The sequence below is a fragment of the Squalius cephalus genome (assembly GCF_949319135.1).
Source record: "Squalius cephalus genome assembly, chromosome: 12".
Lineage (NCBI taxonomy): Eukaryota > Metazoa > Chordata > Actinopteri > Cypriniformes > Leuciscidae > Squalius > Squalius cephalus.
Genome location: NC_137133.1, coordinates 4,474,077 through 4,501,564, shown reverse-complemented (window position 1 = coordinate 4,501,564; position 27,488 = coordinate 4,474,077). Strand labels below are relative to the sequence as shown.

The following is a 27,488-nucleotide window of genomic DNA, read 5'->3' as shown; positions in this document are numbered from 1 at the left end:
AAGTGGCACTAAATGCGTTTGCTTATTCAGTCACTAAAAATGTAACACCATTGTTTGCTCAAAGATTCCTTTATTAATTCCCTATCTTTTTAAAATCACTCCCCTCCCTCTGTCTCATTCTCCTTTGTTCCCTTATCCTGCACATGGAAAAGTCTGCAGGTGACCATTACAATAACTGTGTTGACACCAGCTTTTGTAAAACATCTTAAATAATTCTTCAGCACCATGCTTCTAATAATGTCACTGTAGAGTACACTTATTGCCATGAGGATGGTGATTGTAGTAGATATGAAATGTGTTTGTTCAAGGTCTCTTGTGGTACATAAATGTATAATTCAACTGTACTTATAAGCCCTTATGTTTGTTCAGTATTCCTGAGCATATGGATATAGATGCATTGTACTGTACAGATTTGCTTTTTGGGGAGGGTCTCTCAGATAGAGAACTGCAGTATGCTTTACTAATGCCATTTAAAACAATAACACAGAGCACGTGGGGTGTGTACAGGCAAATAGGGAACAGAACTATCTTCTACTGCCGCCTTCAGACCAACAATTGAAATGACAGGAAAGAGACTTTTTAAAATGTAAGAATGTAAATGTACATTTTTTTTTTCTTTTAGTTTATGCTCACCATGTCTTTGGAGATTAATTTAGCCAGTTTATCATTTAACATAATTAGTACAGACAATGCTTAGTTTTATTGTAACCATTTTAATAACATATGGAAGCCCACTTCTGCCACATCAGAAAAATATCATGCTTTGGTTAATCATAATTATAATGACATAAACTGACTGATGTCATAATGACTTCTCATAATTTCAACTCTCTCTTTTTTTTAAAAAAGTCAGAATTGTGAGAGAGTCATAATTATGACAAAAAATATCACAATTTCAACTTTTTATCTCATAGTTTCACATTAGACATAGCATTCACATATATTTGTCATTACATTTAGAACGATTTTTTTCTCCCTCACAAACTGAGTATATTCCAAACTACATAATATAATAAGGTTACACTTTATTTTAAGGTGTCCATGTTACAGTGGACAATTATATATTTAAGTACTGAGTAATAATAATTAACTACATGTACTTTCTATAGGGTTAGGATTTGTTTGAGGGTTAGTTGCATGATATTACGCATAAATTACTGTTATTACTATGGTAAGTACATGTAACATATGTAACAAGGACACTGTAAAATAAAGTGTTACCTATAATAAATACTGCAGAATACATCATCCACTAGAGGGTGCTAGACATCTACTCATTTGGCAGCATGTGCATTTAGTTTTGCATATTAATGCTGTGAGCATATGGATGACTCCAATTTCTGGTAAAGTAGTAATAAGGCTGACAGTCTGTTTATGGTGTTGGAAATGTACCACCCCAAATGTTTTAGGAGGTCACATGGACTCTCCTAAGAGGTATAGTAACTGCAAGGGCGTTTCAGTTTACTTTTGACTCCGATCCCCACTAATCCAGTATTGTTCTGTCTGCATCTCTGTGAGGCGAGACACTGTCCTCTGGAAGGCAAAGACCTCTTCATCCGCTGTGAATAGTGTCAACCGCTCACTGGCCTCCTGAACAAAAGAAATATAGGCAGGAGAGCAATTACAAATGCCATTCTACAGAAACTAGCAAAGAACCAAGGCTTAATAAATAAAGATTTCTCTACTTTAAGGGGTCATATCAATACATTACCTAATATCATAAGATATTGCATCAGTAATATCCTCTTGTGATTTTATAAAAAACTTTTACTTGTCTTGTAAAAGGCGATTGCTAAAAAGTGGCTAAATGGGACAACAGAGGTTGTCGGGGACATTAAACGTCACAGATAAACTCATCTACTCTCTAGATCACTTTCAAAGCCTTGTTGTCTTTATAATCACACACTTGCTAACTATTCGAACTCGAACTTTCAGGGAAAATGTTTTTAAGCAAAGACTGAAAGAGTTGTCGGAGGGTTAGTGACGTTGAAGCCATGCGACTGTGGTGTAGTTCGTTTATAGCCTACGTTTAGCTTTTGACTTCTGCCATATTTACGCTTCAAAATTCATTCAAAAGGCGTGTTCATTTGTGAAGATTATCACGATGAACAAAACGTGCAAGAATCAAGAGTCACACAGTTTTGTTAGTCACAGACCTTATTTTCTGCAATTATTGAAAAGCCAATGAAAAAAATCTAACTTCTGGGCTGGCCTACAAAAATATGTCATCCCTGCACCAATCTATAAAGAGGAAGTCAAAATGCAGAGGTGTGTCTTAAAGGAACAAGAGAAAAAAAATGGAGTGGAAACATTTTGGTATAAAAAAATGTTACTAACATTACAATTCGACTTCAGGAAATAAATAAATTAATATAAATGTATGATGATATGACCCCTTTAATCATTGAAAACTCCTCTTCATGACCTATTAAAAATAGTTTTCAGGTAATTGAAACAAAGCTGGAATAAAATACAATATAAATATTGCATAACTTCTAAATGTTAAAATGGAAATTAGAAATGTTGCATTGGCAACTAACTGAATGTTGCATTGGCAACTTACTAAAATTTAAATAAAATGAATGAAAGCTATATAGAAATATTACAAAAACTAATAAAAATGACAAAAGCAAATGACTAAATCTGAAAATATAAAAAGCTAAGGATAAAAATAAATAATGAATACAACAAAAAATAACACTGTCATGGGAAGCATTTTTGGAAGATTTTTTGATGCTACATTAATGCATGCTGACAGTATGTGTTTATGATATAGTTTCAGAAGTATAATGTGAGGTTTTAAGGGTGTTGTCATTACATCGGTCAGGCCGAGTTCATCTAGCATTAGGCGATCCCTGGCTTCCTCTCCAGTCATCGGTCCCTGATCGAGGAGGCGGTCTAACGGTGCGTCAGCCAGCATCACCACTCTAACCTGAGAGTTTTACACATAGAAAGTGAGCCATTGTACATATGTTGGTGCTATCAGAGTCCTACACAGGAGATTATGATTAAATCCACAAAGGTATGAAACAAATGTATTTGAGGACTGCACATGAATATCACGTGTTTTTAATTCTGAAGACGGACATGTTTAAGGCCTACGTGAGCTTTCAGGAAGTCTGGGTCAGTATGGTGTGTCTTGTGACTTGTTACCTTTTGGTCGTAAAAGTTGTCAATGAGTGTGGTGAGGCGTCTAGCTTGGTCCTTCATTCCAACCCAAAGGTGAGGAACATTCCGGATGATGACCGTGTCAAATTGCCGTGAGATTTCTAAATAATCACCAGCACCCAGCGGCTTTAAAAAACAAATAAACAGACACACACGAAGAGATTAGGTAACATTAATGTTTAAACGTTCACTTTCTATGAGAGTTAAAACTAATTCTGTTTTACTCATCCTCATGTCGTTTCAAACCCATTTAATGATTTAAATTTCAAATACTTTTATAATTCATAATGAAAAGTTTTATAAACAATATTTAATTGTTTTTTTGTGCTATCGCATAATAAAACATTTTTTCCTTATTCACTGTAATTAAATGGGGAAAAAAAGTCTCTACATTATGCAAAAGAGAAGAAAGTCATACAGATATGAACAACATGAGTGAGTAAATGATGATATAACCTCCATTTTTGGGTTAAGTATTCATTTTGCATGTATATACAGTATCACTCAGGGTCAGGAATTAATACTTTTAATCATGAAGGATGCATTAAATTGATCAAAAATGACAAAGACTTTCAGATTGTTACAAAACATTCAATTTCAAATAAATACTGTTCTTGTGAACTTTCTATTCAAGGATCCCGATTTTTTTTTAATCATGATTTCTACAAAAATATTAAGCAGCACAACTGTTTTCATCACTGATAATAATCTTAAATGTTTCTTGAGCATCAAATCATCATATTAGAATGATTTCTGAAGGATCAATGAAGACTGGAGTAATGATGCTGAAAATTAATCTTTGCCATCACAGGAATTATAATACATTTTAAAATAAAAAACAATTAAAATAGAAAACAATTATTTTTTAATAGATTTTCATAATATTACTGGTTTTACTATTTTTTGATCAAATAAATGCAGCCTTGGTGAGCATAAGAGATTTCATTCAAAAATCTTAATGACCCCAAACTTCTGAACACTAGTGTATATTGTTTTAAGTATAGTATAATACACACACAAACACAAATTCATCTGCTTCAGCATCAGGGATCTCTCCACCGTGACACTGAATGAGAGGGAAACTTCACTGATGTTGTCTCTGAAACCTTGGCACATACCTTTTTACCCATCCATCCCTCTCATCTCATGTGCTTATTCCCTCTTAAATTTTTGTCTCTAATCTTCTATTTCACCCTATATTCTGTATCTTCTCTGGGTAACATGTATCTCTGTGGTAACTCAGTGGAAAGCACATTAACACATGCTGACATAGTCCCTACTGCATTAGCCTGACTATGAAGACTATGAAGTTGTTGAGGACTCTTCAGAAAAATCCACACATGTACATGCACACGCACACACACACGCTCACTCACACTCTCAGAACACTGAAGTGAACAGCACTCTCAAAAGCACTGAAGGACACAGAGACAGTGCCTCGGCTCCATTAGAGAGCAGCATACTCATCCTTTCTTTCCTTCACAAACAAAAAGGGAGCTTCAAACTGGTAAACCAAGTCCAAGGTTACATACATAAACAAGCACACACACACACAAATACAAGCTGGCTTAGACTAGCCATAGACAGGGCTGCAATGATAAACTTAGTTATGGATGGATGGATCAAGTCATGGGCGATTACATACATTGCTTCTAAAATCAAATAATTCCCTACTATATAGCATGTGAAAAGCAGTAGGCCAAAAGAGTAGCATGTTCAAATACATAGTAGTCACAGAGATTCAAGTAGTCAAGTAAGCATATGACGGAGGCCGACGGAGGGGATTTATGAATGGAAGTGAAGCAACGCAACTGACGCTGGCAGGTCACGTGACAGCAACAACATGGCAAGGAGTATGTCCGAATTCATACTACTACTATACAGAGCATACTTTTTGATGATCGCAAAATAAATTCAAATTCAAATGTTGTACCTGCACGATTTTGGACGCAGCGATAGTATCAGGAGAGTGGTATGATGGATGTGGTGGTAGTAGTCGATAATAAAAATATGAAAAACAAAGTGGAAAAAAGCAGTGAGATACATAAAAAAAAAGAAAGTTAGGTAAGAGGGTAAAAAGAAAGATTTGACATCCTTCGCATTCCAATAATAATCACCTGTGTTGAAATGCATTTGTTACTCCACTGCTGTTTAAAAGTTTGGAATCTGAATAGTTTTATTCAGCAAGGATGCATTCAATTGATCACAAAGTAAAGAGTGAAGACATTTGTATAGTTACAAAAAAAATACTTTTTATTAAATCAAAGAATCCTGAAATGTTTTCATCAGTTTCCACAACAATATTATTATGCACAAATGTTTTCAACATCGTTAATAATAAGAAATGTTTTGAATGATGTGACACTGAAGACTGTGATGCTGAAAATTCAGCTTTGCCATCACAGGAATAAATTCTATAATTAATAATTATACAATAAATAAATCTAAAATATAATAAAATAAAATCTTAAAGATGCAGTCTGTAGTTTTTCCTCTGTCACCATCTCTGTTCGAAATCTGCAATTACAGTTATTCGCAGAATGATCAACTTTACGTGGGTTGTGCCTCGGGACGGCACTGCGCGGATGAACCCAATGTTTTGAGGAGAATGTGCGGCTGTCAGACACCGGCGCCGATGTGGATGCTGGCATTCGCTACCACAGATTCTACTTTTTGGATTTTTCCAAAGGGAAAAAAGCATTGCAGTAAATCACGCTGATTAAATCTAACGATCGCTTATCATATCACATCAAACCGTGCAAATTATACTTTGTTCTCAAATTGTTAATGTTAACAACATCAGCATTGCGTGACTACATTTAATGTGTATTAGGGCTACCTGTAGTTCAGTTTCCATTTCTGTGCAGTCTAATTTTTAATTGTCATACCAACAAATGAATGTTCCTTAGAACTGGTTCTCTTTGAAATACAAACACACGTATCTGTAATCTATGGAAGCTTGTTTCCGCCACAGAAAAAAAAATAAAAAAAATAATTGTGACTTTTTATCTCACAATTCTGACTTTTTTTCTCACAATTGCGATATATCAAGTCAGAATTGTGACTTTTTTTCTCAGAATTGCGAGATATGAAGTCAGAATTGTGAGAAATAAAGTCGCAATTCTGAGAAATAAAGTCGAAATTGCGAGAAATAAAGTCGCAATTCTGAGAAATAAAGTCGCAATTGCACGATATAAAGTCGCAATTCTGAAAAATAAAGTCGCAATTGGGAGATATAAAGTCAGAATTGCACGATATAAAGTCGCAATTGCGTGTTATAAAGTCAGAATTGTGAGATATAAACTATTCTGAGGTAAAAAAATAGAAAGATTTTTTAGAAAAATTGAGAAAAGATGTCAGAAAAGATGTCAGAATTGCGAGATATAAACTCGCAATTGCGTGTTATAAAGTCAGAATTGCGTGATATAAAGTCGCAATTGCGAGAAAAAAAGTCAGAATTCTGACTTTATAACACGCAATTCTGACTTTATATCTCGCAATTCTGACTTGATAACACGCAATTGCGAGTTTATTTCACGCAATTCTGACTTTATTTCACGCAATTCAGACTTTATATCTCGCAATTCTGAGAAATAAAGTCAGAATTGCGAGATGTAAACTCGCAATTGTGAGATAAAAAGTCGCAATTATTTTTTTTTATTTTTTTTTTGTTTCTGTGGCGGAAACAAGCTTCCATAGTAATCAGATGCATATTTAAAACTGGAATATAAACGGTCTCTTTTTTTCTGTAGCCACTCCGAAGTCCGAAGTCTTTTGCATTTTACAACGGGTGAATCTCCAGTTCTCCAACATCCTCACACGCAACAAAGCCTACTAGCCGAGACACCATCTTTATGTGGACAGATGTGACGTAATGACGCAAAGACATGCTCGAATTTCCCGCGGAAATCCACCAGTACCACTGGAATTAAAAACCGTTTTGAATCGAGCTTTGGTAAGCATATAGTTTTGAACACTGGCTGATTATGTACTTGCTTAATTTATTTTGGATCATTTTTAACCCAAAAAAGTTACAGACTGCATCTTTAAATTATACTATTGTTTCACTATTTTTTTACTGTATTTTTTTTTTGATCAAATAAATACAGCCTTGGTGAACTCTTTTCAAAAGGGTCTTAAAATCTTATTGCACCCAAACTTTTAAACAGCAGTGTATGTATACATTATATTTGCTATAAAATAAATAGAAAATACGCAAATAACAAATTAAAACAAATGAAATACACAAGCTAATGAATATACAAATATCACTTAAGCCTTATGGAGTGTTTTGTTTTTTAAGTGGGCCACATTAGAAGAGGGAAAGAGAATAAACTGACTAAATGGATATGGAAAGACAAACAAGCTTGTAATATTTTTGTTTCTCTTTTTTTAATATGAGGTGCTAGAATGCCGTTCCAATTTTAACACTTTATAACTTTTTTAAAATATACCCCACAAACCAGATCTCAAATCAGCATTTATGCCCATTTCTACAGACTCACTCGCTCACACAGCTCTTGAAAGGTGCAGTCTGCAATGGTTCCACAGGTCCGGCTCAAGGTCACTTCTCTTCCCTGCACGTTCAACACCCTTGGTCTGGTTACTATCAATGGTTAGAGGTAGACATATAGTTATTAGACTGAATGCACTGGAAAGATCTAATAATTTAGCACTAAAACGTTAATCTACACATCAAAGCGGTCAACATAAATCTAACCAACTATAGGATCTAAGTCAACTACATGATAAAACCTCACACACCAAGTCAAGGAAACATCCACACTTAACCTTAAAACCCCATCTATGCAAAGGCAAATGAACTTACTTACCATCATTTTGTCTGTACGCCAGTTCCTCAAACAGCGTATTGACAGCATTCTCTGCATCAGGCTCACTTGATCTATGGAAAGCGAGTGAATGAGAGAGATAATTGAATATGAAATTAACCAGGTTTGAAGTGGTCACATCAAACGGTGTGTGCTGAAGGCCTGTGTTTGAATTTTCACAGTGCCTCCTGGAACAGGATGTTGGATTCAAAACGCAAACATTGAGAGAGTGTGAATAAGAGGGAGCAGCAATCAGGTGTCAACAAACACATGCATATTAAACATCCTCTGAAAGTGCAGCTGTTGAGATAAAGGGTTTATAATAAGTCAGAAAAAGACGGCGTGTATATTTATATTAATGTGCGCTCATGACACGTAATTCTGTTTTCTCTTCTCAGACCCGGTAATCGAGACCAGGGGCAATTGTAACATTTTTACGTTTTACTTCATAACTCACAAATTATTATAAATCTACCAGCCATTTTTAATGCAAGAGACATTTGTGTTTGGTAAAATAACTGTTCCATTAATAGACTTGTAGTGAGAATGGAAATAAAATATATTAACCTACTGTATCTCAAATATGAACACACAAAATAAAGTAAATATATAATTGCTTTACTACTTAACTTCAGTGTCACATGATCCTTCGAAATTCATTCTAATATTCTAATTTGGTGCTTAAGAAACATTTCTTATTATTATCAATGTTGAAAGCAGTTGCAATATCTGTGTGAAAAAAAAAACTATTTCTTTCCAGCGTTTCTTTAAAAATATCTGAAGATATTGAAATAGAAATCTTTTGTAACATTATATGCATTTACTGTCACTTTTGACCAATTTAAAGCATCTTTGCTGAATAAAAGTATTCATTTCTTTAAAAAATAAAAATAAAAATTCAGGAATAGTATGTGTATAAACCACAACATTTCAAAGTCCAGGACATCCAAAACAAACAAATAAATAATAATAATCATAAACGTTAGTATAGTGTGTTACAATTGCTCCAAACTATCTTACAGCTTTTTATTAATTACTGGTGTGATGTTGATCTCTTGTGCAGTATAGTCTAAAAGTGAGAGTGTAACGTGTCTTACATGTAGTATAGTCTTTCTGATGATTTCCCTTTCCTTCTCCGGTAATCTATTCCAGTGTCAAGACAGATGGAATGACAGTGCTCCTGTAAAGCAAAGATATAAATGTGGTAAAAGAAAGTGGTTAAAAATAAGAAGAGAGAAAGTGACATTGTTTCAAAATGACATTGGTTTTGTTTGTATTTTGGCTTGCAATAGACATTCCCCCCTAGGGGGCGACAATGCGACACGTCGGTTACTAATGCGCTCATTTTAATTATAACAAAATAATATTCACAACATGTGATCCATATAATCCTGATATAAGCCATATGTTTACGCCTTACATTAAGTTTGACCTTCTCTAATGACTTTGAACTGTTTTAACATCCAAGTATTAACAGATTACATACAATATATAATCTCATGTAGTCTAAAGTACATTCTTATTAAATACATCCATGTAAAAAATTAAGGGATCAACTTTATCATTCACAATGCACTTACAGAGATTTTATAATGGCACGTTTGTACTGGTTACTGTATTACGAAATGATCCTAATGCTAAAATAATGTAATTGAAAAGTAATGTTAATCTAAATGAATGCATACCAACTATGTCAGCAATGTTAAACATGTTAGTTGCTCACTTTTACAGATTGACTGAGTGCATCAAACCTCTGTGACGAGGAAAAAAAACATTCAAACGAAACAAAATGCTGGAGGAACGATGACAAAAATGACTGATGAAAGGGAAGGGTGATTATTTTTAACAGGATGTGGATAATATGTGGTATTTAGGCGAGAGGCCTTTGCCTGAATCAGTCCTCAATGACAGCTCCAGCGAATTATGAAATCAGTGAATTTTCCGCCACCCTCCTCCTTGAACTAAAGATAATTAGCAATCACCACACAGAGCGTGAGAGGAGCGATCTATTCCTCTTCTTCATGCATCTCTCGCCTCTTCCCCCCATTCTCCAGCGCTGTCAACTTTTCTCTCTCGAGCGCAGAGTTCCACGTCCGAGCAAATTGGCTGAATCAGCCGTAATGACAGGCTGACAAACCGTGAGCAGAAGAACACAAAAGGAAAAGTGTCACTTCATCAACCCTGCTCGACCTTGTCACCAGGCCGCCGTGTAAACAGCCACCACGGCCACGACAACCACGCTTACCCAGCAGCCATCAAAATGGGTTATTCCTCTGCACACCCAAGTCTATTTCTTTTTTTCGTAAAAACTTTCCATTTCCATGGGTAGGCCTATATCTTAACAATTGATGGGCCATTTCGCAGGAGAGTAATCGAGAGGAGGGAGAGGGGGAGAGAAATACAATCAGTAATGATTCCAGCGCTTGGTTCTTTATAATCAGTTGAAGACACGTCCTCTTGTGGATCATTGCATGATTATGGTCTTTGATGGGTTCATTAAAGACTCATAACTCCTTAAAGATCTTCATCATCTGGCCTTCTCAACTCAGAATGCACTTTGCCACACAACTCTGATGCACGTCCTCGGCTTTCAACAAAGACCCACTAGACCCTCAGAATGGGCAGGATCTCATAACTGACTGACCTTTTAATAAAATAACTAAAACGTGTTTCAACGGAATTAAAATGGCAATGGAAAATACATCATTTGAGATTTGGCAGTAAAAATATTTATGAATGTTGTTTAATGGATAATTTGAGCCATTTTTGAAAACTTTTTTAACCAACTTAGCCACTGAATTGCGCAACAGCACATCCCCTCCAAGATGTAAAATGATTTAAAGGTAGAGAGTGTTTCTGATTGGCTACAGGAGTGTGGTCTGCTCACCTGACTTTTATTATTTCACGAAACACACTTTTCAGTTGTATCTGTCAGGAAACATGGTTACATATTACATGGTTTTCCAAAAATAAATCAATAAATAACTTTTTTAATGAGAATTATTTTGTGTTCAAATTACCTGACAGATATTACAATAAATAAATTATTATTTTTCATAATAATAATATTTGTGTAATACCATAAATATCCACATTACCTGGCAATACAACTTTTTTTTTTTTTTTACAAATTCTTCCCAATGATAATAATAATAATTTATTTTTAGTTTTCATTTGATCGTTTTTCGTTTTCAAAATTGATCATTGAATAATCAATTGAATTATAATAATAACATAAATAATCTTTTTTTGTCAGGTAATATGGACATGCATGGTATTACAAAACATGCATGTCCCTATTACCTGACAAAAAAGATTATTTATATTATTATTATAATTCAATTTATTATTCAATGATCAATTTTTATAGTAAAAGTTTTAATCAAAGTTTCTTTTAAAGTCATGCCGAGTTCTTATGGTTGCATGTGCTGGATGCCCACAGCTTCCCTGCACAACCATTTAGAATAAGAATGAAGTCTGTCTCTCTTTCTGTCTGTCTTGCTCTCTCGCTCTCTCTCTCTATCTCTTCTCCACTCCTCAAAAAAGTTGCCTTTGAGTTTTTCAAAGCAAGGGTTGCCATTGAGCTCCAACAAAAGCCAAGGATAGCTGGCGATTGGACCCTGATGAGGTCCACTACCTCATTACTGACAGCCAAAAACATTTGATGCTTTTTTCCCTCCTGTTTGGGAGGAAGAGGGGCGGATTGACAGAGCCTGGCTTAAGGAGCGCGCGGTGGGAGAACTGAAAAAGAGAGGTGGCAGAGGGGGACAGGGGGGAAAGGTTGTAGTCCATTCATCTTTGTGTGTCTTACAGCCTCTGTGGGTAGGAGAAAAGAAAAGGGGGGGTGGAAGCAGGGGCGGGGTAAAAAGAGAACGAGAGACAGCTTAAAACACTGCCTTTATGCTTTTGAGTCCAGGACGACTCCTCTTACATCAAAGTGTTTTTACCACTGCGGTGTGTGATTTTGTCTCTATGTGTGTGTGTGCGTGTCTTGAGTGAATGTATTGAGAGATTAGGTGACTAGTGAGTGTGTGCGAGGGAGAGAAAGAGAGAGGGAGAGAGAGCAATGGGGGTGGTTAACGACGTGAACGCACTAATTACGCCTAATTATCTATTCCCTTTACATGTAACCGGCTTTGTTAGTTACTCAGAACGCTCTCAAAACATACTCAAAATGTTCTCACAACCTCTCCTTGCCCTGTCCAGGACTCTTAAAGAAACATCACCCTTGGAACATCTGCCTCGCTTTGAAAGCGTGGACCCCCCAGACCTCGGCGGAGGCCACAGGCCACAGCTCTCATCCTCTCCGTCACAATCACTCGCTCCTCAGTCTTCGCTAATCTGCGCCTGCTAAAAACATGACTGACCGACTTTAGTGGTGACTTGGCAAAACAACATCTTTTGAGGGACTGTTAACGAATGTCAAGTCATCTCAGATGTTGATCTCAAGGCTTATTCACACCGAAGCCAGACGTTTTGACAGGGCCAACAAGATTTTAAATCCAAACTTTCTGTTACAGTTATTTTTTTTGCTAAACAAATCATTTAATAAGATAACATTGCCATTCAGGTATCATCAGACAAATCAAAATATTTTGTATTCTAATATTTTGGTAACACTTTACAGTAAGGATGTATTTGTTATCAGTAGTTCATGCATTAACTAACATGAACCAACAATGAGGTGTAACAATATATCATGTCTCAAAATATCGCAAAAAGAAAATGCAACAATATGTATTTGTGGATAGTGATATGTATTGTGTATAGTTCACCCAAAATAAAAATTGTGAGAACAAGTATACAGAGTTTTAGTGTCAGTGCTACATTAAACTACAATATATAATAATGAATATAATGTATAATAATGTAATGTGGGTCCTGATAATGCCAAATGTCTTAAGTGCACTACATTTTTTTAAATATATCTAGTCAGCGACAGAGTGCATGCATATTCGTCTAAAATAATTCTGTATTTTCAGCTTCAGAATCATGAATATTTTTATTCTGGTGTCTCTATTGTCCTGTGCATTGGGTTATTAGCACCAAGTCCAAGCCTATTCATTTCTACCCCAATGTAATTCCAAATTTAGCAATTTTTTTTGTAGTATTGCGATAATATCGTATTGTGAGTTTAGTATCGTAATATGTTTCAAATCGTGACAAGGGTATCGTTACACCCCTAAGCAATATATTAACCTTTGTTAATGTTAGTTAATAAAAATGTTAGTTCACACTCACAGTGCATTAATTAATGCGAACAGAGGCAACATTTGACCTTAATGTTTTAGTAAACATTGACATTAAATGCTGTTGGAAGTATTGTTCATTGTTAATTAATGTAGTTAAGCAATGTTAACAAATGAAACCTTATTGTAAAGTGTTGTTACCAATGTTTCTTAGTCATATTGGACTTGGTATAAATGGGCCTTTACACACAAAATCAAACAGAAAATTAATAACAGCAAGAGAAGAGACAGCGGCATTCCTGGCAACCACTTCTCTGTCCCACTGGTTTATGAGATTAGATATCTCTCATAGGTCTGTTCTTATTAACTGCCTCTAATTAATCAGATCAAGTGTGTCTGTCCGTCTAGTTAACTATTCTTCAAAACTACTTTAAGATTTCTGTAAGGGTTTAGACATTTTTACGATAAAATGGCTTTGAAGGAAGAAAATGATAAGAAATATTAGAAATAGGAGGTTAACATGAGGTCAGTGGAACACTAGAAGCCATCCAACATAAATTGCCTCTTTTCATTTTTGCTCCATCTTCAAGTCATTCAATCATCATACACTCATCCTTATATCTACCAGAGACCTTCACCATGAAAACACACACACACACACACAAGACCTAGACATTACCATTTGCTACAACCAAAGGAAGATAGAAAAAAATGAAGAGAGACATTTGAGCATAATTAAGATCATCACACCTCTATTTTAATGTGTCTAAGGGGTTTTGACCTTACTTATAAATAATAATTAGGTCTATCAAATAAAAATCAATGAATTAATGATGTATATTCATTCAGGTGTATAAAAGAAGACACCTTAAAGACACCTTTCTTTTCAGTGCTTTTGTTTACCACATTAATGTAAATGTGGTAATAAAAGCACTGAATATAAAGGTGTCTTTAAGTGACTTTGGAAGTCAATATATTGTTTCATACATTATCTATCTATCTATCTATCTATCTATCTATCTATCTATCTATCTATCTATCTATCTATATATATATATATCTATATATATATATATATATATATATATATATATATATATATATATATATATATATACACATATATAAAAAAGCCATTACTCTAGTCTTACATGGTCCTTCAGAGATCATTCTAATATGCTGATATACTCAAGATATATTTCTTATTATTATCAATGTTGAAACAGTTGTGCTTTTTAATATTTTATATACATTTCAGGATTCCTTGATGAATAGAAAAGTTTAAATAAAAATCTTTTGTAATAATGTAAAAGTTTGTACTGTACTTTCGATCAATTTAATGAATTCTTGTTGAATAAAAGTATTGATTTCTTTAAAAAAAATAAAATAATACTGACCCCAACTTTTATACTTTATACTATAATACCTTTAATATAAATATAAATATATATTCATGATTAATCATATTGAATTGAGTTAAAGTGACAAGAATTCAATAATATTTGTCAGCAAATAAGTATTACCCTGAAGAGCGATAAAGATATAGGAGAACAAGAGCCAGTGAGTGCATTTCATTGAGTCTGTCACATATTATTAGGGTTGACCAGACATGAGAGGAGGCACTTGGGCCACCCTAGTTACCCTGAACTGGGATCCTAGGTTGCCCCAAAACCAGATGGCCTAACAAAGAAGCTCGAGCGTTAGAGGTGCAAGGCAGGGCGCTGGGCATTCAGCGCTCTTACCAGGCAAGATTAGCACAGGCCAGAATAGAGGGTGACTTTAAGGACCCCAGGGATTTGACAGAGATCGGCTGAACCAGAGTGACTATGCTGGGCCACTGAACATAAAAGACCCAGGGGTCAAACTGAGAAAAATCACAAGCTGAATGAAGCGTCTAGTGGCTTTTTTTTTTTTTTTTTTTTTGCATATTCTGCTGACGGGGCCCTTTAACTATGAGGAATACTACGATATAAAGTGGATTAGAAAGACATTGTATTGGCAGTCATCAAAGCATCCTCTTATTCTGTCGCTCTTCAAGCTCACATAGAGAAAAGAAACACGTAAAGGACGGGTTTGTTTTGTGATTTGTGCTTCCCTCACAACTTTGACGACTTAACAGCACGCTCAATATCTAAACGAAAAAAAAAAAAAAAAAGGAAAATCATGGGGAAAATGTTACCTATATTCACAGTGTCACAGCCACAAACAAGCCGTTTGATGTTAAAACGCATTCAGCTCAATCAAATGTGCAAGAATGTGGCCAGCTGTAAAATGCCTGAAAATGATCGTCTGATTATTTATGATGGAAAGCTGTCGCAGGATGATGGTAATTACCCAGACAGCACACAGGATAATGCCAATACCTGCTTAAAATAATACAATTAACTTGCAAAGCAGATCAGCGCATTGCTAGCGTCCATGGCCGGGCGCACTTTGAAATGCAAGCAGCTTCTCATTCCAGCCAACCCACGTCAGTCATTAAACGGCCTCCGTGTCTGTCACACTCTCTCAGTCTGTTGCTCTCATCTCCAGGTATGATCAAAGCTGTCTTTTTTCTGTTTTGTGTGTTTTTGCAAACACATATGAGGTTGTGTATTTTTTTTACCTGTGAATAAAATACATCAAAAACCAGACAGAGCAGAGGAGGAAACATGAAGAGAGATGGACGGAGATAGAATGAAAGGATAAATAAATGAACTGAGAGAATGACTTTGTCTTTACCTTGAGTACGCCAATGAAAGGCACAAAAGCAGCCCTCTGAAGCCCATTTTTGTACAGTTCTGAGAGAGAGAGAGAGAGATGCTGGTTATTTTCACTCTTTAGCCTCCTCATAATGTCATTTTCCATCTATGATTGGCAAATAAAGTGTCTATTGATGAAGTGAGGAACGGGAAGGGAGGAGGAACAAAAGGGACGAGGAGAGGCAGAAATTGATTTCTGTGGGCAGCGCAGGAGAAAGGCAGTACATGAAATTCATTACATTCCCAAACAATGAGCTCAAGAGAAGAAGTCTCTCTCTTTCTGCACAGACAATAAACCTGCATCACGGTGAATAGAGACTTCAATTAGCCACACAGGCATTATAAGCCACACACACACACGCACACACACACACACAGATGTAAAGAGACCGTGACGAGTATATGCTTCGGTCTGTGCTGTAAAAGCTTGTTTAAAGCTGCCGTGGGCAAGAAAATATAAAGGAAACAGAACTGTCATAACAGAGGCATGTTGAGCAATAAACAGTCCAGTGAGAGTCTGTTGGCCAGTTCTCACCCAAGAAATGAAAGCTTACTATATGGATCTGGAGGCCACTTATGACAACCATTCAGGTGATTCATTTTTATTTTGTATTTTTTTTCAGGAGGAAAGCAAACTGTACATACTGAGAGATATTTTAAAGGCATCATACATACTTTTCCCCTCACGTTAATGGCCATTTCCCCACTCTCTCCCCATTTTTGGCTGCTGTACCTTCAGATTTCGATGTAAACAGCCCATTCAATTCGTAGCACAATGTGAAACTCTTCTGATGTTAGAAAGTAGCAGAAGTTTTTTTTTTTCTTTTCATTTTTAATAAAAAAAGTTTTCGTTATGAAAGTTACAGAATGCGTTCATAGTACATAGAACTCTGTTTCTGGAGGCACACCAACACTACACATTTTCTAACTCTTCCTAATCAAACCCCTGTAACAACTCATTAGTAGAGACTCCAAGACCAGGGCTGCATTTAACCCCAATTTTAGGCTGCGTGCGAAAACTGATAAATACTGCCTTAGGATTACGCATCCCAAGGTAGGAAGTCATCATGGCACGTCCTGTCTAATGAGATTCCTTAATTTTATTGATTTTTGAAGGCAGCATAAATTTATCCTTCCCTGTCTTTGATATCCCACAATCCCGTGCTTTCTATTCTGTGACAGTTCAGCTAGAAAAATAAAGATGGCGTCTGAAAGTTGCAGTTGGTGGTCAGTTTGTGTGTAAATGTACATTTTTGACCAACGTTTTCCACTTTTGATATCATTTCTGGTGTGAAATTACTATTGTAGTACTTAAATATTCACCTAGTTTTCACCAAAGCTCGCTCTTTATTGCTCTAGATCATTAAACCATTATGCTGCCTTCAGAAATCTGTCCGAAATCAGTTTTGCAAGGTAAGCAAATGGTGCCTGCAAAGTCCATGGGCATTTTCATACATTTTATGAATATATATATTTTTTTTTCAGGTAGAAATCGAGTAAAAAAAAATTACTTTTTTTTTATCATTAATCCTTTTTCAGAAAATCATGACCAACTGGAATGTTGTTGTGGACAACAGGGGGGCCTTGGACTCAAAAAGGTTGAGAACCACTGCTTTAAGGTGACTACAGTCACTATTTCCAGACACTTTAAATATTGTTTAAACATAATAATAACATTTCTAATCAAACTTTTTCCAATGTGATGAATCTCAATCATCTATTGTAGCAAATAATATAATATTTTAATAAAAACAACAGACATCCAGATGCTTCAAAACAAAAAAAAACTACATTCTTTTGGCAGTTTATTTACCCATATACCAGTGCTTAACTAAAGGGTCATTTAAAGATTTAAGGAAGTGAAGAGCACCCTTTTTCACATTTATCAATCCATTTCCCTCATTTTACCTGAAGAAATGGTCCTGGGTGACAACGAACATCCAAGTTCAAGCATGCGAGCCTCTTTAGCGGCTCTTCAGCCTAGCATCTATATTTCAATAAACGAGCAATCTCTCTTGGTGCCATCTCTCTCCCTCCCATCTTTCATGTGTACCAGTCTATCCATTAGTCACCTAATTAAAATGGAATAAGATGGCTATTAAGTTTTAGCGTAAGCTTTGTTCTCAGTGGCTGGTTAATGTTAGGAGAGGGTCTCTTTATGTAACTGCCGCTTACCGTTTTGTACTCGGCACACAAGGCCACTTCATACAACGAGACATTAGCAGCGCTCCAAGACAGAAAGGCAGAAGGACTGTCTTATCTCTACCCTTATCACTCTTGCTCTCCAGTTTAATGTAACATCACAGCAATTGCAAAAAACGGCATCTATTGAATCAACAATGAGGCAGAGGGAAGAAAAGAGTGGGAATGGTACAGAGAGATAAAAGAGTAACTGCTCACAATCAAGCGGATATCAAATAAAGTTGCCTACAAAAGAACGGCGTATAGGCAAGAAATCTTTGATGCCGGTGAGGTTGAAGTTTCCGCATGATTTAAAGCGATAGATCACCCAAACATCGCCCATATGTCATTGTAAACCTGTATAACTTACTTTCTTCTGTGGAACATAAAAGGAGATATTTAGAAGATTGTCCAAGCTGTTGTTTTCCATACAATGAAAGTGAATGGTGACCATAGCTGTTCTGGGAAAAAAGCAGCTTGGACAATCTTCTAAATATCTCCTTTTATGTTCCATAACTGCCCTTGTGTTCCACAGATGAAAGAAAGACATATGGGTGAGAAAACAATGACAGAATTTTCATTTTTGGGTGATTTATTCCTCAAGTTGCACCAAAACGCACATTGAAAATAAAAGGTTGACTGAAAAACGAAGGATTTAAAGTTCAGAGGGGATGCAGTCATCATTGTGTTTCAGAATAACACTTCTCAGATTAGTTTCAGCCAATGACAGGTGTTTGAGTGTATGCGAGAGAGGAAGAGAGCAATAAAAAAAAGCAGAAAAGGAGTGAGAGACTTTATGCCGATTATCAATAGACCTCAAACATCATGGCATCAAAATACACAGATTAACCAAGGAGTGACTAAAAGGGGAGGTGAACTGTAAAAAGGAAGAAACACGAGACTGACACACGAGACGGTCCAGAACTGGATTAGAACACGAGACGGACGTGTAGTTTAGGAACATGTTTTACTTTCAGGCCATACAAAGACTGAGGAGAGTGAGAAAAGTACGGCGGTCTATTGTTGAGAAGTTGGTAGAGAACAATACAAGGTGAAAAAGTACAAGTCATGTGCGCTGTGTAGGCGACAGATCAGTATCAGAAAACACACACTTAACCCTGGAAATTGATGGAGGAAATGAAAGGAATAAACTACTTTGATTTCTCTCAGATGTGAATGTGTTCGCAAAAAGTTAATTTTAATACATTTCTTTACACTACAGTTAAAAACTTTGGGGTCGGTAAGATTTTTTAATGTTTTTGAAAGTCTCTTATACTCACCAACTCTGCATTTATTAGATGAAAAATACAATAAAACAGTAATATAGTGAGATATTATTATTTAAAATACCTGTTTTGACCCCAAACATTATATTTAATGATTTTCTTTTTATAGTTAATAAAAAAAAAAAGATATAATTTATTTGAACCTAAATATAATTTTAAAAAGTGAAAATTATGAAGTAATGACAGCTACATTTTCACGATTAATCGCATCCAAAATAAAAGTTTGTTTTTACATAATATATGTGTGTGTACGGTGTATAATTATTTTCTATATATAAATACACACACATGCATGTATATATTTAAGAAATATTTGCATGTATATACTGTGTATATATATTTATATTATATATAATTTATATTATATATAAATATTTTATATATAAATAAAAAAAATTTCTTAAATATATATGCATGTGTGTGTATTTATATCTTTTATTTTGGATGCGATTAATCGTGATTAATCGTTTGACAGCCCTAATATATATATATTTTCAGTCGATTTCCCGGGTAATATTACATTTTATTTTTATTGCAGATTTGCAACATGGAACCAGACGTTTGAACCCCACTTTCTGTTAGTCACATCGACTGCTTCGACATTACCCAGACATCTCACCTTCAGGCGGTCGGTTTGAGGTAGCCACAACCACGACTCCACACTTGAACAAGCCCTCAAATAACTGTTTCAGAATCATAGCATCCGCTATATCCAGCACCTGAAAAACAAATGAAAAAAGTGATTATTATTCATTGTGCTTTGAGGAAAGATTTATTTTGGCGGCACTTAATCTGATTCCGCAATTTCCTTTTTCCAGCTCATGTAAAAAGCAGCATACCATCAGTTCAGTTCACAGGAATAGCTCAAGTTCACCTGCATTTTATGGCCCCAAATTCATTGTCTGAAGCCAAACTGTGTATTAATACGAAAAATAGGTTTGGTTTTCATCTCATGTTGACTTTAAAGCAGCCTATAGCTGCTGTCGTTTGCGTACTGTCCTCGAGGCAGGACCGTCAGACACTATGGGAGCAAGCGCAGGTGACCGTGTATCAGCTGAAGATGAGCAAGGCGCAACTCTGTCCTCTCTGCCCTTCCACTGCCTTGAGCTAATTACCACAATTGTGCGCATACATGTGTACTCATGCGTGTACATGCGAATGAATGAGCGAAAACCAGGTGTCGTTACATTTTAAAACCGAAGCCTCGGCCAAGGTCCTTTGACATCACCCTCCCCAACGCGCTCGCACACAGAAGCAGGACAGACACAAAGCCACTCCACCTGACTGTAAAATGGCCACACAGAGCCGCGGCTTTCTGCTGGAGACAAGGACAAGTGGCCAAAGCGCTGAAAAAGGTAAATAATTGAATACATAAATAAATAAACAGTGTTTCGAGGTAAAATCAGTGGCACAATGACAGCCAGATGGCCACACAGAGACAAATACATAAACGCACGCACACACACACACACGCGGTCCCATTGTGCTCTTGAGGGCCTGGCATGGCTGTCCCTGAATCTCAGAAGCGAGAGGATGAGTGGTTCTTTCATTATTATCATTTTCATCATCATCATTCATTATTATCATTTAAACGTTGCCTTTTTCACAGCAGCGAGCTGTTGCCTCACACACATCTGCAGCAACACAGGGGCTGCTGACCCTCCCCTGACAAAAGGAGCCCTTTAGTCAATAACGCAATCGACCATGGTCCGCTCTCATCTTCTCCCATGTTTCTGCTACTTTTTCAGGGTTGAAATGCATTTAGTCAAAAGCAAAATTTCTCCTTGTTTTGCACTGATACTTTATTAGCATTTGCATATCTGGCAGCGAGGAGCTAAATTTGAGGCCGGGGATGTTTTTGTCATGCAGAAGATCTCCTCTTTTACCGAGCTCTACTATTCTTAGAAGGACGCACTTATGACTGCCATACCCCCAGCATATGTTGTTTTTCTTGTATTGAAGTGTTTCCCTTTTTTGCATATTAAACCTTTCGGCCCCATCAAACCCAATTAGCAACGTCTATAGCGGCCTTACGTGGGGCAAGGTGGAGGGCGTGCGAGTGTTGTCAGAAGGGTGGTCGGTTACAAAGACGAGGTGCTACGGCATAAATTGGATCACATTTCCTTTAACCGTCCTCTTCTCTTCTTCATTTCAAAGGAGTCATTTAATTATGACCTTTTCATCCGTCCTGTATTTGTTTTTTGTTTGTCACGCAGGCACCGCGACACTCATGTGCGCGTGTGTATACACACACACACTTTTAGTCTCTGGGTATTGATTGCCAGGGTGAGTGCAAGAAAGCCCTCTGTGTGGGGTTGTTGTGGACGACAGCGAAAACAACGGTGCGGATATTCAAATGAGCATCCAATTATGCCAGCAAAGAGTCACTTTTGTGTGGCGCACGCGGGTGCCAAATTGCACTCTTTTGATCTTAAACCTTTACTTACACAACTCCGTCGATGAGTAATTTCACCCCGGAGACTGACAGGGGCCTGAGACAATACCTCAAGCGGTTTCTGCTTGCTCTTCCTCTTTCTATATCTCTCTTGGTCCTTCTCTCAATACCTTGCATTCATTAAGGGAGTGGAGAGGGACAAAAGGGGAAGGCTACAAATTACTGATAATGATGCCGGACTAATGAAGAGAATGGAGAAATTTCATTAGCATTTAAGAGGCATGGATGCATGCGACCCGCCATAGTCGCTCTCCATTACCCCTCACTCAAGGAAGCAAGAGGGGCCGAGTGAAACTCGATGCTTCATTTGCATGCTTAAGTGGCAGTGGCTCCTGATTGGTAAGGGGCTGTCAGCTCCTCATCTATGCATCATAAACAAAATGTGAGTGCCTTCCATATTGCCGCCAGCGGCGATTGGCAAATGGATTGAAGGTGAGCTTCCAGACTATAACGAGATCCAAAAGTAAATTATTAAAATGAATGTGATCAGCATTTCAATTTAAAAGCCATTAATAAAAAGAGCAGCCCTTCATCCTAAAGCAGTGAGAGAACGAGCACCGGGACAAAAATATTCATTACGGTTTCAGAAATGGGCTGAAATCTTCAAAAATGTACATCTGACATTTAATTTGCCTCATTTCTCAGTTTATTTCTAGCTTTTTTCCTCATCTCGATTATCTGTGGCCCCAGCATGTGTTTTCAGCTTTGTGTGAAAGTGTCTGACTCCACTAGATGGCTCCAAAATAAGCAAGACTTATATCTAATGAAGTGCTGGTCGACACACTGAACTATTTTATCATAAAAATACCATTGCTGATTCTTACTTACAGCGGTATATTTGGGATTTTCTGTGGTATCCCTTCACCCATGCACAAACACACACAACACACAGTGAATGTGCATTTAACATCTTTCAACAATTTTTCAAAACTCTTCACCTTCTCAATTTCCCAACTCTTGCCCTCACCTGAAACTCATCAAAGCATATGAGACAGGTTTCCTTTGCGATCTCCATGGCAACTGGAAAGATGGGGTCATACACTGTCATTTTACCGATCCGCCGCTTTGGCAGGCTCAGTTTCAGTTTGTGGATCCCTGAATGGAATGCACAAATTAAAATCAATACAAATAAAGGCAAATGCTCTCAAAACTTAAATGAACATTTTAATCGCTGTTATTTTCCTTAATTGCTATTCATGCATGAAAACAAATAGTAAGCTACTTGTACAAATAATAGTACTATTTATTGCTTAATATGGAATGAGGTAATGGGGTTTGAGGTCAGCATTTTTATTTATTTAGTAAAGATACATTAAATTGATAAAAAAATGAAAAGATTTCCATTTCAAATAAATGTTCTTTTGAACTTTCTATTAACATGGAACACTGAAATAAATATTAATCATTATTATCACAGTTGAAGACTGTTTGATAACTAAGAAATGTTTCTTAAACACCAAATCAGCATATTAGAATGATTTCTGAAGGATCATGTGACACTGAAGACTGGAGTAAATTACATTTTAGCATATCAAAATAGAACAGTTATTTTAAATTGTAATAATATTTAGCAATATTACTAATTTTTAATGTAGCAAATAAATGCAGCCTAGATGAGCACAAGAAACTTCTTTCAAAAACATTTAAAAATCTTACAGACCCCGAACTTTTAAAACAGTAGTGCATATGACAACCATCCCGTGTTCGAGAACCTTTTATGCATCCACACATTTGAAAACAGGTCACCCTGGTCAGAACTTACTTCTATGTACATCTAACATGAATCCATTGAAATGAACCCTCGTTTTTCTTGGGTTTTCCACAAATGAGTAAAAAAGGTTCATCAGCATGGTTTTTCCAGTGCCTGTTGATTAGAAAACGGAAAACAGAATAAGCATTTATGGCCACTCCAATATAAAGTCCAGCCCAGTCCCTCCAAACTCAATATATGCATGTTTAAAATGACTAATTATGTATAAAAATGAATTAACTGAAACTTACCAACATCACCATGAATATAGTAACCGTGGGGGGGGTGTGGCCTTGGGGACTCCTGTAAAATAATAGCAAATCATCTTCCTCAATGCTGTAAAAAGCTTAATTTTAGCACATTTCACACACACTGTAACATTTTCAGGAAACTCTTGGCAATTTAAATGATTAAGAGTCCCCTTGATTTAAAGTTTCCAAACAATATCTGCAATGCATTCAACTTTCAGAGTGCAAAGCGTTTGATGAGTCAACCCAGAACTGTCTGTGGCTGCAGACAATTGATCATTCAGGAAAGACAGAGAGCCGACATCCTTATCCCCGTATTCACCTCATCCTCTCTGATTGTTTTCGGAGGGGTGAATGCTGTTTGAGCAGTGAGGCACAGCGTTCTTGGATGACAGCGTGTGACTTCTCACTGACTTTCAGAACTCTAGCTCGTTATTGTGGCTGGTGGCAGTGGTCCAGTCACGGTAGAGTGGACAAACACAGTGAAGACACTGAGCGAGAGAGGACACAGGCCTTGTGAGGGACGGGTCCACAAGGTGGAGTCATGCTCTATACTTTCACAGGATGCAGCCAAGGGGAAAAAGTTCACATGCCAACACTCTTAGGTAGAAAAGCTCTGTTCTCTTTAACTCAACAAATGAACTGTTGTTTGCTCTGGTAATGCTTAAGATAAACAATGATTTTTTTGGGAAATAATAACTTTGCTCAATAGTGATTAACTTATTACGAATTAATGTATTCATTCCTGGCATTGCACTGTTCAATTCACCTAATGAAGTGCCCTTTTTGTCCTAAATAATCAAGACTAGAGCACATCGCAGCACATGTTTGTGTTTATTTCCCAACATTAAAAGTGGAGCTGGGAATCTCTCTCCCAGACAATGGCGACCCCTCATTACTGAAAAGAGGGATAGGTGGGGTGTCCTGACTCAGTAGGGGGCTGTGCTGTGATCCAGCAACTGCTTGGTCTGGTCTTTCCTCCCACTCTCCACCCCCACAAACACAAACAGGCTGAAGCTGCTTTGACCTACAAATAACAGGCCCACAGCAAATTAGGCAATGGCCCAGTGCAAGTGCTGGGGTCTGTCTGAAAGTTGGACTGCTAAGTTTTTTCTTCACATTCGTAAACATTGACAAAATGCACTGCTCAGTTTGGCACACAAACCATACCTCCTGCGTGTCATTAACATCTCTGTATTCTTTTTCAATTGACTTAATTTCTTCAGGACTGCAATGTTTTATTCTACTTTAACTTGGTTTTACCTGATTCTCCAGTTCTGAGGTGGGTTGACTCTGTGAGCAGTCTTTAGGTTGAGGGATAGGGATGTTGGTATAGCCTGTCATCACTCTGTTTAACTGTTCTAATTGAAGAAGAGCAGCTCTCTGTTGAGTGTCCTCTCGCAGCGAACCGGAGAGGACAAGACTGTCATAGTGGCTGACGAGTCCGACACGGGCAGCCCAAGGTGCTGATGTAGATGTTTGTCCCGCAGGTAATGTTGAACACCCTTAAGAAAGAAAATATGACAGTTGTTAAACATGTATCTGACTTGTCTATACAGTAGTAAGCAATATTTTAGCGCTTATTTCACATAATACACTTAATAAATAATAATTTATTAAATAACCCAAAAATAAAAATTCTGTCATCATTTACTCACCCTTATGTTGTTCCAAACCTGTATGAATTTCTTTCTTCTGCTGAACCCAAAATATATTTTGAAGAATGTCGGTAATCAAACAGTTGACACTGACTTCCATAGTATTTTTTTCCCTACTATGGAAGTCAATGTCTAACTGTCTGGTTACCAGCATTCTTCAAAATATCTTATTTTTAGTTAGCGTAATAAAGAAACTTATACACACACACACACACATGTTATATGTGTATATAAATATATTAGGGCTGTCAAAAGATTAATTGCGATTAATCGCATCCAAAATAAAAGTTTGTGTTTACATAACATATGTGTGTGTACTGTGTATAATTATTTTGTATTTATAAATACACACACATGCATGTATATATTTAAGAAATATTTGCATGTATATACTGTATATATATTTATATAGTTTATATTATATATAAATATAATTTTTTTTTAATATAAATAACACATTTTTCTTAAATATATACATGCATGTGTGTGTATTTATATATACAAATTTAATTATACACAGTACACACACATATATTATTAAAAACTTTTATTTTGGATGCGATTAATCGCGATTAATCTTTTGACAGCCCTAAAATATATATAAATATATATAAACATATATATATATATGTCTCTACCTGAATACACAACAGTTAGAGCTTACTTTATTTGTAACTTTGTTTTATACTGTATAAATCTGCCCAGAATTTCAGTGCATCCCTAATGCACATTAAGTTGATAAAGTTGCATGTTGTATTTGATAAACGCAAAACAATAGATTAGTAAGACAGCTATCACGTGTGTAACAACTTTTTTTTTTCTTGAAAAAAGATCAGTAAGCGCTGCATTGCATAAAGGGACAGTTTACCCAGAGGAGGAAAGAAAAAAAACGACTGCAGTGAATAGCCTTCTGTCAAACATCTGCTTTCACGAAAGAAAGAATGACATACAGTACAAGTTTGGATTAATTTTAGTATGAGTAAATGATGACAGACTTTTCATTTTTTGGGTGAACTATTTGTATCAGGCAAATAAAACACACAAGTGGCCATATGGTCAAGTGTTTAATATATATATATATAATTAATAAATCATATTTCATTGTATAATATATAACAAATATATATTATAATAAAATAAACACAAAATGCTTAATCAAAAAAGTCATACTGCCTTAGAGAAAGTGTTATTCGTTGCATAGCCTAATTTAAGTTTGAAAGATTATATGATATAGGACATTTAAACTTAAAAGACTTAAAATTTGGGGAAAGTTCAAGAAATGTGTTCTTATATAGGCTACTAAATATTTCTACTGCACAATAAAAAGTTAATCAACAGCACATTTATTTTTATAATAATAAAAATAATAATTACAAGTAATAACCACGCAACTTAATAATCTGATCTACAACATGGTTATTACTTTTAAAATAATATTAATATATTATTATTACTTTTACTATTATTGTTGTTGTTGTTGTTATACATAACTTGACCAGTCGTTACCTAAAGAATCATGACGTAAACGATTTCCCGGTGTTTTCACGTGTTGTCAGCACTGACCATATGACAGAAGAAGGTTTGTGCTCACCTCTACCTGCCTTTAACACTTCACACCAATCTCCTTTCGTCAGACTTGTCTTTTTTAATATAAATCTTAAAAGACATCGCGTTGTACACCGCGACGCGTATGTCGCCATGTTGATTCAAAACCTAATAACTTTATTGAGCTCCTTACACTGACACGTTACGGTGAACTGCTATAAATGTTGTTCTTTCGGGTTCATATAAGTCACATAAGAAATCTGTAATGTAGCAAGCACGTTACATCTACATAATAAATGTATCTTTATAAATATAAGTTACAACTAATAATATTGCCACATGACTGAATGAACGCTAGGCATTACTCTACTGAAGGTTATAAATAGCCATTTTTAACATTCTCAACTTCACAAGCCATGACAGCGTTTATCCAATCAA

The 27,488-nt window shown here is 36.1% G+C and overlaps 1 protein-coding gene across 2 annotated transcripts; it reads right to left on the bottom strand.

Annotated features, from left to right (window-relative positions):
• Positions 1 to 846: 846 nt before the first annotated feature.
• afg1lb (AFG1 like ATPase b) lies at positions 847 to 27,459 on the bottom strand. 2 transcript variants are annotated; one of them, XM_079887280.1, is made up of 13 exons: positions 27,097 to 27,459; positions 25,111 to 25,352; positions 23,851 to 23,902; positions 23,612 to 23,713; positions 22,817 to 22,944; positions 20,014 to 20,113; positions 15,908 to 15,966; positions 9,095 to 9,177; positions 8,001 to 8,071; positions 7,674 to 7,774; positions 3,154 to 3,294; positions 2,819 to 2,932; positions 847 to 1,590 (listed from the first exon to the last, which is right to left on the bottom strand). In XM_079887280.1, the coding sequence occupies exons 1-13, from the start codon at positions 27,203 to 27,205 to the stop codon at positions 1,462 to 1,464; spliced, it is 1,431 nt and encodes a 476-aa protein (XP_079743406.1). In that variant the 5' UTR covers positions 27,206 to 27,459; the 3' UTR covers positions 847 to 1,461. The 2 variants fall into 2 exon arrangements, with proteins under 2 accessions (XP_079743406.1, XP_079743407.1); XM_079887281.1 differs by having other exon boundaries at positions 27,012 to 27,213.
• Positions 27,460 to 27,488: the final 29 nt, after the last annotated feature.

What these genes read in the sequence shown, in the direction of transcription:
- afg1lb (XM_079887280.1), bottom strand. Translation starts at nt 27,205, where the DNA reads ATGGCGACATACGCGTCGCGGTGTACAACGCGATGTCTTTTAAGATTT. An exon ending in TCAGAAAGACTATACTACAT is followed by an intron (nt 8,072 to 9,094) that starts GTAAGACACGTT and finishes CGCTTTCCATAG; the next exon opens with ATCAAGTGAGCCTGATGCAG. An exon ending in ACAACTTTTACGACCAAAAG is followed by an intron (nt 2,933 to 3,153) that starts GTAACAAGTCAC and finishes TAAAACTCTCAG; the next exon opens with GTTAGAGTGGTGATGCTGGC.